This window comes from Lampetra fluviatilis, chromosome 63 (genome assembly GCF_964198595.1).
Source record: "Lampetra fluviatilis chromosome 63, kcLamFluv1.1, whole genome shotgun sequence".
NCBI lineage: Eukaryota > Metazoa > Chordata > Hyperoartia > Petromyzontiformes > Petromyzontidae > Lampetra > Lampetra fluviatilis.
Genome location: NC_136337.1, coordinates 6052153 through 6065732, shown reverse-complemented (window position 1 = coordinate 6065732; position 13580 = coordinate 6052153). Strand labels below are relative to the sequence as shown.

The 13580-nt window shown below is 58.0% G+C and overlaps 1 protein-coding gene across 2 annotated transcripts; it reads right to left on the bottom strand.

The window, feature by feature from the left end:
• Positions 1 to 291: 291 nt before the first annotated feature.
• On the bottom strand, positions 292 to 11796 carry MLYCD (malonyl-CoA decarboxylase). 2 transcript variants are annotated; one of them, XM_078881894.1, is made up of 6 exons: positions 11098 to 11796; positions 8130 to 8324; positions 7049 to 7161; positions 5541 to 5697; positions 4174 to 4362; positions 292 to 2618 (listed from the first exon to the last, which is right to left on the bottom strand). In XM_078881894.1, exons 1-6 carry the CDS (start codon positions 11773 to 11775, stop codon positions 1920 to 1922), a joined length of 2031 nt encoding a protein of 676 aa, XP_078738020.1. In that variant the 5' UTR covers positions 11776 to 11796; the 3' UTR covers positions 292 to 1919. The 2 variants fall into 2 exon arrangements, with proteins under 2 accessions (XP_078738020.1, XP_078738018.1); XM_078881892.1 differs by having other exon boundaries at positions 292 to 2583.
• Positions 11797 to 13580: the final 1784 nt, after the last annotated feature.

Sequence of the window (13580 nt, the reverse complement as noted above, 5' to 3'; positions counted from 1 at the left end):
CACAGCAAGAAAGAACCAAGAATATGAATCCCTGCAGTCACGAAAGCTTTAAATCAAAATCTTAACACAGCTGTTTTGTTGAGGTGAGTCGCAATAAAAACATAAAAACAGCCGTGACTGTTGCGCTCGTCGCTGCGTTCAGGCAAGCGGCCCAACTCGCGCCTCAGTGCGCTTTACCTGGTAAAATAAAAATAAATTAAATTAGTTTTTAGTTTTAAGTCTGCCGGAAAGGGGTGACACCCTGCGCCGCTTTAACCCAAATTCAGTCGTCGTTTTAAAAAATTTGGAGAACAAATTTATTTTTTCTGGTACCGTGCCGACGCCGGAACACGACGGCCTATTGCTATCGGCCCCCGCCGCGGGCGAAGCAGACGGCGTGTATTCGCAGCAGCCCCGAGTGTGGCAGTGCAAAGTCTTTTACGGTCACCAGTTATTTCTGCGGCAGTGCTGTGCGGCGATTTGCCGCGCGACGCGGTGCCGAGAAGGCGAGCGTTCGGCGAGATTCACGGCGTACGCGCACGCGGCGAGAAGTCGGGGAGGGCGTACCGTGTCATTCCGCGCGCGTGTACCCAGAATTCCCACACCGCTCGGCCACGCAGCTCAAGGAAGCAGTCCGGCGCGCGCGCTCCACGCTGCGTCACCAAACAGCCGGGCGAGGACTCGCCGTATCGACCAGGCCCGGCCGCTGGTGCACGAACCGCCGAAAGCTCCTCAACCGCGGATGACTCATTGGCGGGGTCACGTCACGTGCGACAAGCACTCTCGTTGCGTTGTTCAGTGAAATGTTTTATTTCCTTTTTTTCTTACTTTTACTCGCGCAGCCTCCGTCCCGTTCTCGGCAAAAAAGTCGCAATAACCCGACTCCTCGACCGTCGCGCCATGGAGCAGCCGGGAGTGGGGCAGCCCGCTCGAAGCGTCCGCGGCGCGGGACACCGGGGGTAGGGTGCCGGGGGGGATTGTTGTCCGCGCGCTCTTCACCGAGCCGGCCAACGCCAGGGGTTGCGGCGAAGATGGAGAAGCGCCGATTCCCCGCGCAGCGGTGGCCCCCCGAGGTTCAAACCCCTGCTCAGCTTTGGAGATTTCGGCGTGTTTACCTCCCGTCGAGAATCACCGTATTCTCTGGACTGCTGTAGGACACGCGACCGCATGGCCTGGTACTTTTTAAAGCAAAGGCTGGAGTGCGCAGCTTATTAATAGCACAGAGTTCGGATATTAGACCATGTCCTGCCGTATGCAATTATCACGCAATTATTAAAATTAACCTTTTAACTAAATCTTTACTCGTAAATATTTTTCACGATTGTGCACCCGTTGAACCACGGACGCTTCCACCCCCCACCGCGTGCGGTGACCACCGGTGAACAAATTGCCGCGCCGCGCCAAGCCGTCACGCCGTCACAGGCGATTCTCTCGCCCAGCGTCCCCGTAAATCGTGGCTGCGGTTCGAGTGATGACTAGGGGGCGTGGGTGGGGGGGTGGTGAAGATCTTCTATGAATCTCAACGCAAAGGAGATTTAGATTTTTTTCGAAATTAAAACAATCATTTGGGCACGCCAGCTAAAACGATCGCGCGACAAAATCTTCAAATCGATCAAATTTTTTTTTCCCTTTCGACAAAATTCCACAAACCCAAGCGTCGCCCTATCTGTCGCACCCACGATCACTCGAGCGCCGTCATCGCCGCCGGCGCCATCGTCACAGCTTGCCGGTGCCGTCGTCACAGCTTGCTGGCGTCGTCGTCACAGCTTGCTGGCGTCGTCACAGCTTGCTGGCGTCGTCGTCACAGCTTGCTGCTGTCTTCATCACAGCTTGCCGGCGTCGTCACAGCTTGCTGGCGTCGTCACAGCTTGCTGGCGTCGTCACAGCTTGCTGGCGTCGTCACAGCTTGCCGGCGTCGTCGTCACAGCTTGCTGGCGTCGTCACAGCTTGCTGGCGTCGTCGTGCCCCGCTGCCGCCGCCGCCAGCGCCGCCACGTCGACGGACGCCGGGGCGCGCCCGTGCCGCTCGTAGTCGGCGGCGTTGCGCACCGTCCGCTCCGGCCAGTAGCGGTAGTTGGCCATGAGGCCCACCGAGGAGCGGAGGGCCCGCGGCGACGCGTCCGCCATCCAGTTGAGGCGCCAGGCCTCGGCGCCGTTGCGCAGGTGGAAGTGCGCCACCGGGTCGAGCGCCCGGCCGCGGCGGCGCTCGCCCACCAGGTAGCGCGCGCAGAGTCGCGTGAGCGGCGCGCGCATCGCCTCGCGGAGATCGGCGCGGCGCCACCAGTCCAGGGCGGCCGCGCCGGCTCCGTCCATCGTTCCCCCGCCGCCGCCGCCGCCGCCGCCGTCTTCGTCCGAGTCGTCGGGGCAGCTGTGCGAGCGCGAGAGCGCCGCGCGCAACGCCGAGACGGCCGGGAGGCCAGTGAGGGCCTCTAGTTCGGCCGCCTCGTCGGGCAGCAGGAAGGGCGGGAGGGCGGCGGCGGTGGCGGCCTCTTCGGGGTTGGAGGAGGGCGAGGGCGGGAGGGGGGCGGCCGAGGTCAGGGGTCGCGGGTCGCACGAGGCCAGCACGCCCGCGAGCCAGCGCGTGAATCCCGGGATCGGAGAAAGGCTGGAGAAGTCGCGCAGGGTCGACGGGAACTCCGCCTTGGGGGGGGGGGGGGGCAGAGGTCGCAAACGGGTTTTGATTCCTTACCCGTACCCGTACCCGGCCGCACCAGGGTTGCAAATGGGTACCCGTACCCGCACCCAGCCGGGTAAAGGTACCCGTTCCCTACCCGTACCCTACCCGAAATGAGTGACAAACGTTGACTCACGGACTACCCGTACCCGTACCCGGCCGCACCAGGGTCGCAAACGGCTACCCGTACCCGGCCGGGTACGGGTAGCTGGGTATCGGGTAGGGTACGGGTATCGGGTACCCGGGTTGCGACCTCTGGGGGGGGGGGTCATAGCAGGCCACACGTGCATCGTGGAGGCAGCGAGAGTTTGTGGAATCAAAGGCAAAGATCCCCCGTGTAGAATTAACAGAGTGAACGGCACACGGCGTGGGCGGGTGGCCAGCACCACGCCCGGCCAAGTGGAAATGTTTTTTACACATCGCACCAGGAACTCCATTGAGGCTGAGTCGACCTAGGGGAGGCCCAGGACCGCTTTGGATAATCGTCACCATCGCCGGGTTCGTCGCGCAGCAGGGCGCTAACTCGTGAGGCTCCCTCCTTCACTGTGGGGCGCCATCTCCTGACGTGCCAGGGCAGTACATCAAGCGGGTTAATGTCCCCTTGCCGTACGGGGGGGTGGGGGATTGAGCGTTTCCTCTCTGGCTCATAGCCACCGTGATGATGATGAGAGAGAGACACGCAGACTCCAAATACACAGCAGCAGCAGGAGGCAGGGTCTGGATCTAACCCACGACCTCCTGTGTACCAGGTGAGGTAATCAACATCTCCTAGCCACCGTGATGATGATGAGAGAGACATGCAAACTCCAAATATACAGCAGCAGGCGTCAGGGTCGGGATCGAACCCACGACCTCCTGCATACCAGGCGAGGCAGTTAACATCTCCTAGCCATCGTGATGATGATGAGAGAGAGACACGCAAACTCCAAATATACAGCAGCAGGCGTCAGGGTCGGGATCGAACCCACGACCTCCTGTATACCAGGCGAGGGAGTTAACATCTCCTAGCCACCGCTGTGCCCCAAACTCTTGTCAAGACCCCCAGAGTAGTTCCCGTCTCTTCCTGAACGTAGTAAGTCATCACAAGTGGTCGTAGCCTTGCCATCAGGGGGGTGAACTGAACCTCACGTTACTCCGAGTGTAAACTCCCGTAATCCCCGTCTACGTGGCGTTAATAAATCCTGAAGTCCGTACCCAACGCTGTTGTCCTCCTGCTCAACATCCACCCGCAACCCAGCGTGGCGAGCCCTAGGGGGGTACCCTAGGGGGGTAACCTAGGCCTCACCCTCGCCGCGGTGCCGAGACATTCACTACCCCGGCCTGGCAGGTTTAACGCAGAGGTCGCAAACGGGTTTTGATTCCTTACCCGTACCCGGCCGCCCCAGGGTCGCAAACGGGTACCCGTACCCGGCTGGGTATGGGTAGCCGGTTATTGGGTAGGGTATGGGTATCGGGTACCTGGTTGCGACCTCTGGTTTACCGGCACACCGGCGTTACCGTGAGCTCACCCCAAACCCTCACCTGCAGCTGGCGCACCACGTGCTTGATGAGGTGGTGGCCCAGGTCGATGCCCTGCAGGCCGCGCTGGGTGGCGCTGATGGAGTAGAAGACGGCCGCCCGGACTCTGCCCGCGTCCTCGGGGGGCGCGACGATGCCCGCTGGGGCCGCAGGGCCCGGGGTGGCGGCCGTGGGAGACTCACGCACGATGGACTGATCGGGGCGGGGGGAGGGGGGGAGCGGGAAGGGAGGGATGAGTGAGAATGGGGGGGGGAGGGGGGATGAGAGGGGAGAGAGAAGAATGAGTGGATGGGAGGGGAGGAGGGGGAGGAGGGAGGAAGGAGGGGGAAGGAGAGGGGAGGAAAAAGAATGAGAAGGGATAGGAGAGGGAAGGGGGGGCGGAGAAGGGGGAGGGGGGGCGGAGAAGGGGGAGGAGGGGCAGGAAAGGAGAGGAGGAGGGGGAGGGAGGAGGGATGAGAGGGGAGAGATGATAATGTAGGGGGAGGGGGGGAAGAGGGGAGTGGGATGGGAGAATGAGAAAGGGGGGAGGGGGCCATCGATGCTCATGGCGATCGTGAGCCGCCCTCCTCCGCGCCGCGTCTGAGAGCGCTCCACACGTTTGAGAGGGCACCCCCGGTGGCAGCTGTCCCTACGGGGCACGAGGGGGACTCGGCATCTGGCCTGTCACTAGGGGGCCATCTTGCTTCTCTCAACTCGAGTCATCTTTCAGCATCGGCATGTTCTGGCCAATAGCTCTGTGATCCACACACTCTCTAACACACTCTCTAACACACTCTCTCACACTCTCTCACACTCCTTCACACGCACTGCCTCATACACTCTCACACTCTCACACACTCTCTCACTCTCTCTCACACTCTCTCACACTCTCTCACTCACTCTCACACTATCTCACACTCTCTAACACTCACTCTCACACTCTCACACACTCTCACTCACTCTCACACACTCTCACTCACTTTCACACTCACCCACACTCTCAAGAACAGGGGGAGGGGGGGGCAGGGGGTGGGTGGGGGGGTGTAGATCAGCACAAACTCACGCAGAAAAAGGAGCCCGGGTCGGAAATCTAACCCAGCCCGACTCTTGTTGCCATGGGGGCGACACAAGGAGAGCGGCCAGCACCTGGCGGTGGCCCCCCGTGCCGCCCCCACGCACGCGGGCGGGCGGGTGGGCGGGTGGTCGAGCAGGCGAGGGGGATGGGTGAGTGGGCAAGCGGGCGGGTGAGCGGGTGAGTGGGCGGGTGAGCGGGCGGGCGGGTGAGTGTGTGAACGGGCGAGCGAGCGAGCGGGCGGGCGAGTGGGCGGGTGGGCGAGCAGGCGAGGGGGTGGGTGAGCAGGCGGGTGAGCGGGCGGGCGAGCGGGCGGTACCCGGATGTCGCTGGAGATGGCGTCGGTGAGCGCCACGTGCAGTACGACGAGCGGCTCGCGGGGCATGGCGGCGTGCGTGAAGACGAAGCAGCGGCGGTAGGGCCCCACGCGGCGCCGCATGTCCGTCCAGTGGCGCACCGGGTGCACCGCCTCGTACCTACGCACGCACAGAGGTACCCCAGGTAGCCCTCGTGCGCCGCCGGGGCAAGTGCTGTCGGCGAGCGGCACCTGCGAAGGCCGGCGCGGCTATGGTGATGGCGCGGCTACGGTGATGGTCATCCTACGATGATGGCCAGCCTACGGTGATGGCCAGCCTACGGTGATGGCCAGCCTACAGTGATGGCCAGCCTACAGTGATGGCCAGCCTACAGTGATGGCCAGCCTCCAGTGATGGCCAGCCTATGGTGATGGCCATCCTATGGTGATGGCCAGCCTATAGTGATGGCCAGCCTATAGTGATGGCCATCCTATGGTGATGGCCATCCTATAGTGATGGCCAGCCTATAGTGATGGCCAGCCTACAGTGATGGCCAGCCTACAGTGATGGCCATCCTATGGTGATGGCCAGCCTATAGTGATGGCCAGCCTATAGTGATGGCCAGCCTACAGTGATGGCCATCCTATGGTGATGGCCAGCCTATAGTGATGGCCAGCCTATGGTGATGACCAGCCTATAGTGATGGCCAGCCTACAGTGATGGCCAGCCTATGGTGATGACCAGCCTATAGTGATGGCCAGCCTATAGTGATGGCCAGCCTATAGTGATGGCCATCCTATAGTGATGGCCAGCCTACAGTGATGGCCAGCCTATGGTGATGACCAGCCTATAGTGATGGCCAGCCTACAGTGATGGCCAGCCTATGGTGATGACCAGCCTATAGTGATGGCCATCCTATGGTGATGGCCAGCCTATGGTGATGGCCAGCCTACGGTGATGGCCAGCCTATGGTGATGGCCAGCCTATGGTGATGGCCAGCCTATGGTGATGGCCAGCCTACAGTGATGGCCATCCTATGGTGATGGCCAGCCTATAGTGATGGCCATCCTATGGTGATGGCACAGCGAAAGTGAGGGGGTATTTACACTATGAAACCTCCTTTACCAGTGGCAAAATATAGTAATAGGTTTTTACCCCTTTAAACTGGTACAAAAACTGACACCTTTATACGAGGCATCATGTTTGCAATAACCACAACACCAGCAGTCAAAATGCAAACAAAAAGAAACCCACTCTGATAATCATAATGATATGCACTGTCCTTGAAGTTGATTGGTCCAGATTGGTCCAGATGGCGTCATCTGGTCCAACACCAACTGGTGTTGAACCAGATGACGCCAAAAGGCGTACAACTCAAAAACAGCGCACTATCAGAGTATTGAGAGCTCGGGGTAAGCATAAACATGATGCCTTGTATAAAGGTGTCAGTTTTTGTAGCAGTTTAAAAGGTAAAAACCTACTACTACTGAGGGGGTGCTGTGCGTGGGTGGGTTGTGTGGGCGCTACCCACTGTGCAATCTTCTGCAGCATGTCACACGGGGACTGCCACGTGACTCTCTCCAGATGCAGGAGTCCAATCGAGAACCACTCGGACAGCAGCGCCTTCAGCACCATGGTCAGCTCCTAGTAACAGCAGCAGCAATAGCAACAGCAGAGGTAGCAACAGCAGCAGCAATAGCAACAGCAGAGGTAGCAACAACAGCAGCAATAGCAACAGCAGAGGTAGCAACAGCAGCAACAGCAGAGGTAGCAACAGCAGCAGCAGGGATAGCAACAGAGTTAGCAACAGTGGTTCTCACTGTGTGATCTAGAGCAGTGATTCTCACAGTGTAGTCTAGAGCTGTGGTTCTCAGTGTAGTCTAGAGCACATCGCTATCAACCCACATGGTTCACCCCGTATTCTTGTACAGGGAAATCGAGTTTTCAGGTCCATACGGCGTACAGCCGTTTCGATGCGGGCAACAAAAATAATCCGTCTATTTGTTTGCGTTTCTCCCTCGTGATGATGTGACTTTGTAGGAGTCACGTTGAGATTTATAAGGGGGCAATGGGTGACCATTAAGGTCTGAGTTGGTCTGTAATAAGGTAGGGCACTGATAAGGGGTTGACAGGGATGTGATGCTGATGAGAATGGTGGTGATGGTGGTGGTGCTGATGAAGCTGTTGATGACAATGGTGGTAGTGGTGAGGTTGATGGAACTGCTGAGAATGGTGGTGGTGGTGGTGAGGGTGATGGAACTGCTGATGAGAATGGTGGTGGTGGTGAAGATGGTGGTGACGGTGATGGATCTGCTGATGAAAATGGTGGTGGTGAGAGTGATGGAACTGCTGATGAGAAGGATGGTGGTGAGGGTGATGGAACTGCTGATGAGAATGGTGGTGATGGTGGTGGTGCTGATGAAGCTGTTGATGAGAATGGTGGTGGTGGTGGTGAGGTTGATGGAACTGCTGATGAGAATGGTGGTGATGGTGGTGAGGGTGATGGAACTGCTGATGAGAATGGTGGTGATGGTGGTGAGGGTGATGGATCTGCTATGAGAGCGGTGGTTTTCACACCGCTCTCACCGTGGAAACCCCCCATGGGCACTCGCCTTGAGGTGGGGCCCGTCGGCCGCGTCCCGGGCCGCCACGGCGGCGAGCGCGTCGGCGCGCATGTCCACCAGCAGCTTGACGCCTCCCTCCAGACGACTGAGACGCACCAGGAGGTGTTTGTAGCGCGGGGCGAGGGCCTGTCGCAGCCTCTCCTCGGCCTGCAGCAGAGTGGCCGGGTCTCGCGTTCCCTCTCCCTGCGCGCGGAGAGGGGGGCGGCCCCCCCCCCTTACGATTATTAGGAAGCTTCCGGAGCCGTGGCACTTTTTTTTCTTATCGCCGTCGAGGTCGACAAAGCTCATTTGCACTATGAGAACTCCTTTAACAGTGGCAAAATATAGTGGTAGGTTTTTGAAAGGGTAAAAAGCTGTCACTAAAGCTCATTTGTTTAGAGGCTGATTTTTCTTCTTGGTTCTTTCGGCAAAGTCACGTAGAATGGAAAATAATAAAATAATAAAAATAAAACATAATAAAATAATTCTCACGTTTCGGCCACAACGCAAGCAGCCGTCCTCAGGTGGAGAGCAGGTCTGTCGAGTAGACAGCGTCTGAATGAAACACTCCAGGCTTGGAGTGACTATTTAAGCTGGGATGGAGGGGGGAAGGGTGCCTTGACAAAATAATTTGCATATCAAGAGGAATTTAGCATATTTATGGGAAATGCAGATATGCGATTAGTACTACTTGTGAAATGCTGATTTTTGTTTGTTGTTTAGTTTGTTGTCCTTCCCCACCCCTCCCACCACTCCACACCTCCGATTTGCACGGTTTGCTGCGGAAGAAGTTCAGTGTACATAGAAAATGACGAAGATCCCACCCCCACGGTGTAGCCTGTAACAGACTTCTAAATTTGAAGCTTTTTAGCTGTGACAGTGCCACCTGATGCCTCCGAAACGTCGTGATTTATTATTTTATTTCTATTATTATTTCTATTATTTTTATTTTTTATTTTTACCTACGTGACTTTACTGAAAAAAACCTAAGAGTCTGTAACAGGCTGTTGGGGCAAGTGCTGTTAGCGAGCAGCACCTATGAAGGCCGGCACGGCACACGAGGGGGGTGGGTGGCCAGCAACCACGCCCGGCCGCCTTTCTCTCCCCGGTGACGATGTGGAGCTAGGGGAAGGCCCAAGACCGGTTTCAGATAATCGTTAATTGTGTTTGTGGTCGCGAGCCGGGAATCGAACTTGTGTCGCCCGGATTTCTGGCCACGCACGCCAACCACCAACAACCACCACCACCAACCACCACCACCAACAACCACCACCACCAACCAACACCACCACTCACCACCAACCACGACCACCACCAACCACCACCAACCACAACCAACCAACCACCTCCCACCCACCCACCCACCAACCACCACCACCACCACCACCATCAACCACCACCACCGACCAACCACCACCACCAGCCAACACCACCAGCCAACACCATTAACCACCACCACCACCAACCACCATCACCACCATCAACCACCACCACCAACCAACACCATCAACCACCACCACCAACCAACACCACCACCACCAACACCAACCACCACCCACCACCCACCACCAACCACCACCACCTATCACACACCACCAGCCACCACCAACCAATACAAGCACCAACCAATACAACCACCACCAACCCCCACCATCACACACCACCACCAACCAACACCATCACACACCACCACCAACCCCCACCATCACACACCACCACCAACCCCCACCATCACACACCACCACCAACCCCCACCATCACACACCACCACCAACCCCCACCATCACACACCACCACCAACCCCCACCATCACACACCACCACCAACCCCCACCATCACACACCACCACCAACCCCCACCATCACACACCACCACCAACCCCCACCATCACACACCACCACCAACCCCCACCATCACACACCACCACCAACCCCCACCATCACACACCACCACCAACCCCCACCATCACACACCACCACCAACCCCCACCATCACACACCACCACCAACCCCCACCATCACACACCACCACCATCACACACCACCACCATCACACACCACCACCAACCAACACCACCACCAACCAACACCACCACTAACCACCACCATCACACACCACCAATCAACACAACCACCAAGCAACACCACCAACCACCACCACCATCACCAACCAACACCACCACCACCACCATCACACACCACCACCAACCACCACCACCAATCAACACCACCACCAACCACCACCAACCAACACCACCACCATCATCACACACCACCATCACACACCACCACCAACCCCCACAAACCCCCACCATCACACGCCACCACCAATCAACACCACCACTAACCACCAACCATCACACACCACCACCAACCACCACCAACTACCAACCATCACACACCACCACCAACCAACACCACCACTAACCACCACCATCACACACCACCAATCAACACCACCACCAACAACCACCACCAACCAACACCACCACCATCACACCACCACCACCATCACACACCACCACCAACCACCACCATCACACACCACCACCAACCACCACCAATCAACACCACCACCAACCAACACCACCACCAACCACCACCACCAACCATCACCAACCATCACACACCACCACCAATCAACACCACCACCATCACACACCACCACCAATCAACACCACCACCAACCACCACCACCCACCAACCATCACCAACCATCACACACCACCACCAATCAACACCATCACCAACCACCACCCACCACCAACCCACCAACCACCACCAACCACCACCATCATACACCATCACCAACCCCCACCAACCCCCACCATCACACACCACCACCAACCAACACCATTACACACCACCATTACACACCACCAATCAACACCACCAACCACCACCACCAATCAACACCACCACCAACCACCAACCAACACCACCACCAACCATCACACAACAACCACCACACGTCCCACCTGCATGCGCGCCACCCTGGCCGCCAGCGTGGCCGCCGCTTCGTGGTCGACCCCGTGCGGGTCTCTGGCCAGGGCCCTCAGCAGGGCCCGGCGGCCTGCGGGCCCCAGGGCCGCGTAGCACCGAGCCAGCTCCGTAGCGGCCTCCTCAGCCCCGAGGCCCTCTCCGTCCCCGCGAGCTGCCGCCCGAGGCCCAGCCTCGACGGCGGCCCTCAGCGCGGCCCCCCACAACTCCTCGCCACCGCCGTCTTTGTCTTCCTCGCGCCTTCCAGCCGCCGAGCAGACGAACCGGCGGACGCCGTCGCTCGGCCAGGGACTCGCGCGGGCCCGTGGGCCTCCGAGGGCCGCCGTGGGTCGCGGCGGGGTGAGGCCCCGGGGGTCGGGGTCCATGGGCGATGGGCTGTGGTCAAGGCCCCGCTGCGGGGCGCCGAGACGGCTTGTCCGGCAGGCCTCTGCGGGGAGGGTCGACTCAGGGAGGGTTGACTCGGGGAGGGTTGACCCTGGCTGCAACCTGGGAGGTTCTAAGCGGGCGGCGTTGACCTCGAGGTCGTGAGATGACGGCAGGGGCTCGGAGCGGCCGCCCAAGCGATCGGAGAGGTGCCGCGCCCGGGAATCGAAGCGTGGCCCGCCGGAGGCCGTGGCGTGAAGCAGGCCACGCGTCCTCGACAGGGCAGCCCACATTGCCACTCGCCCACCCCACCACCACCACCCCACCACCACCACCCCACCACCGCACCGCTCAACACATGGCTGTGTTGTTGATCGTTAACAGTCGCGGTTACATCTCCAGCTGGAATGGCAGCAGCCAGCCACTGCGGTTTGTTTGTTTGTTGTCGCTGCGGCTATTTCCGACCTTGCAAGTGACCAGTTGCACCCCGCATCTAGTTTCGACACCGCTGCAAGGTCACGGGCCCGGCCGTTGAGGGGAAGGGGGGGTTACGAAGGGACGGGGCTTCCAGGGGGGATGGGCGGGGCTAGTTACAGGGGGCGGGGCTTCCAGGGGATGGGCGGGGCTAGATACAAGGGGTGGGCGGGGCTAGTTACAGGGGGCGGGGCTAGTTACAGGGTGATGGGCGGGGCTAGTTACAGGGGGTGGGGCTTCCAGGGGATGGGCGGGGCTAGTTACAGGAGATGGGCGGGGCTAGTTACAGGGGACGGGGCTAGTTACAGGGTGATGGGCGGGGCTAGTTACAGGGGGTGGGGCTTCCAGGGGGATGGGCGGGGCTAGTTACAGGGGGCGGGGCTAAAGGGAAGCGTGGCAACTGGAGGGGCGGTGGCTGAAGGCGGGGCCACGCGTGTGGGCGTGGTTTAAAGTGGGGGCGTGTCTCGATGTCTGTGCCAATCAGAGAGGCGGTAGCCGAGGGGGAGGAGCTATGCCGAGTGTGGGGCGACCGTCACGTGATCGTTGCTGAAGCTGAAGGCGCAGCCCTGCAATGTCCGGCTCACGCCGCTGCTGGCGGATAAGGGAGCGAATCCCCATCGTGGTTAATTGGCCTACTCTTCCACGTTGCCCAGACGTGCGGGAGAAGGTGGCTGTACCCACACGTTGCCCCTTCCACGCTCGCTGTAAGATCGACTAACTTGGTGAAAGGAAGTAATACAATGATAAAAATAAAACATAATAAAATAATATTTTTATAATTTTATTATTTCCCTTCTACGTGACTTTACCGAAAGAACCAAGAAGATGAATCCCTGCAGTCACGAAAGCTTTAAATCGAAATGTAATATTTTATCATGTTTTATTTTTATTCTTTAATTATTTCCATTCTACGTGACTTTACCGAAAGAACCAAGAAGACGAATCCCTGCAGTCACGAAAGCTTCAAATCGAAATTTTATTGTTTGTTGCGGTTGCACCCAAATCAAGAGCCGAATGGCTCACAGGGTAAATCCTAATAAATGAAACTGAACTGAATCACAACAATCTCGTTATGCGGCACAATGAACTTTATTTTAATCTGCGTATGCCGGCACACCACACCCAGTATGCACCCTCTTGCTCGAGCCGTGCCTACTGTTAGTCACGCGCCACGTACTTAAGTCTTACCAGCGCCCTGGGTCGGTGAGACCCGGCGTGAGACCGAGAGTGTTACCCCCCCCCGAGCTGAAAGCCGAGCCATTGCTGCACAAAGGGCAAATATTCTTGAACTCTCTGTCCCGATGGGGCATGTCAACAACATTACGATTTTACATGGGCACATGTGAACGTCAACACGGTCCAAACGCCGCAATTGCAAATCCGACGGATCGAGAGAGAGAAATTTACACCACTGGAACCTCATTTGCCAGTAACAAAATATGATAATTGTTTTTTGACCTTCTTCTTGGTTCTTTCGGTAAAGTCACGTAGAAGGGAAGTAATAAAATAATAAAAATAAAACATAATAAAATAATTCTCACGACGTTTCGACCACAACGCAAGTAGCCGTTGTGGCCGAAACGTCGTGAGAATTATTTTATTATGTTTTATTTTTATTATTTTA

Excerpts from the sequence above, each read along its gene's own strand:
- MLYCD (XM_078881892.1), bottom strand. The coding sequence starts at position 11,775 with ATGTGGGCTGCCCTGTCGAGGACGCGTGGCCTGCTTCACGCCACGGCC. Across the intron at positions 8,325-11,097 it reads CCAGGGTGGCGCGCATGCAG|GGAGAGGGAACGCGAGACCC; the intron begins GTGGGACGTGTG and ends CTCCGCGCGCAG. Across the intron at positions 4,363-5,540 it reads CCATCTCCAGCGACATCCGG|TCCATCGTGCGTGAGTCTCC; the intron begins GTACCGCCCGCT and ends CGCCCCGATCAG.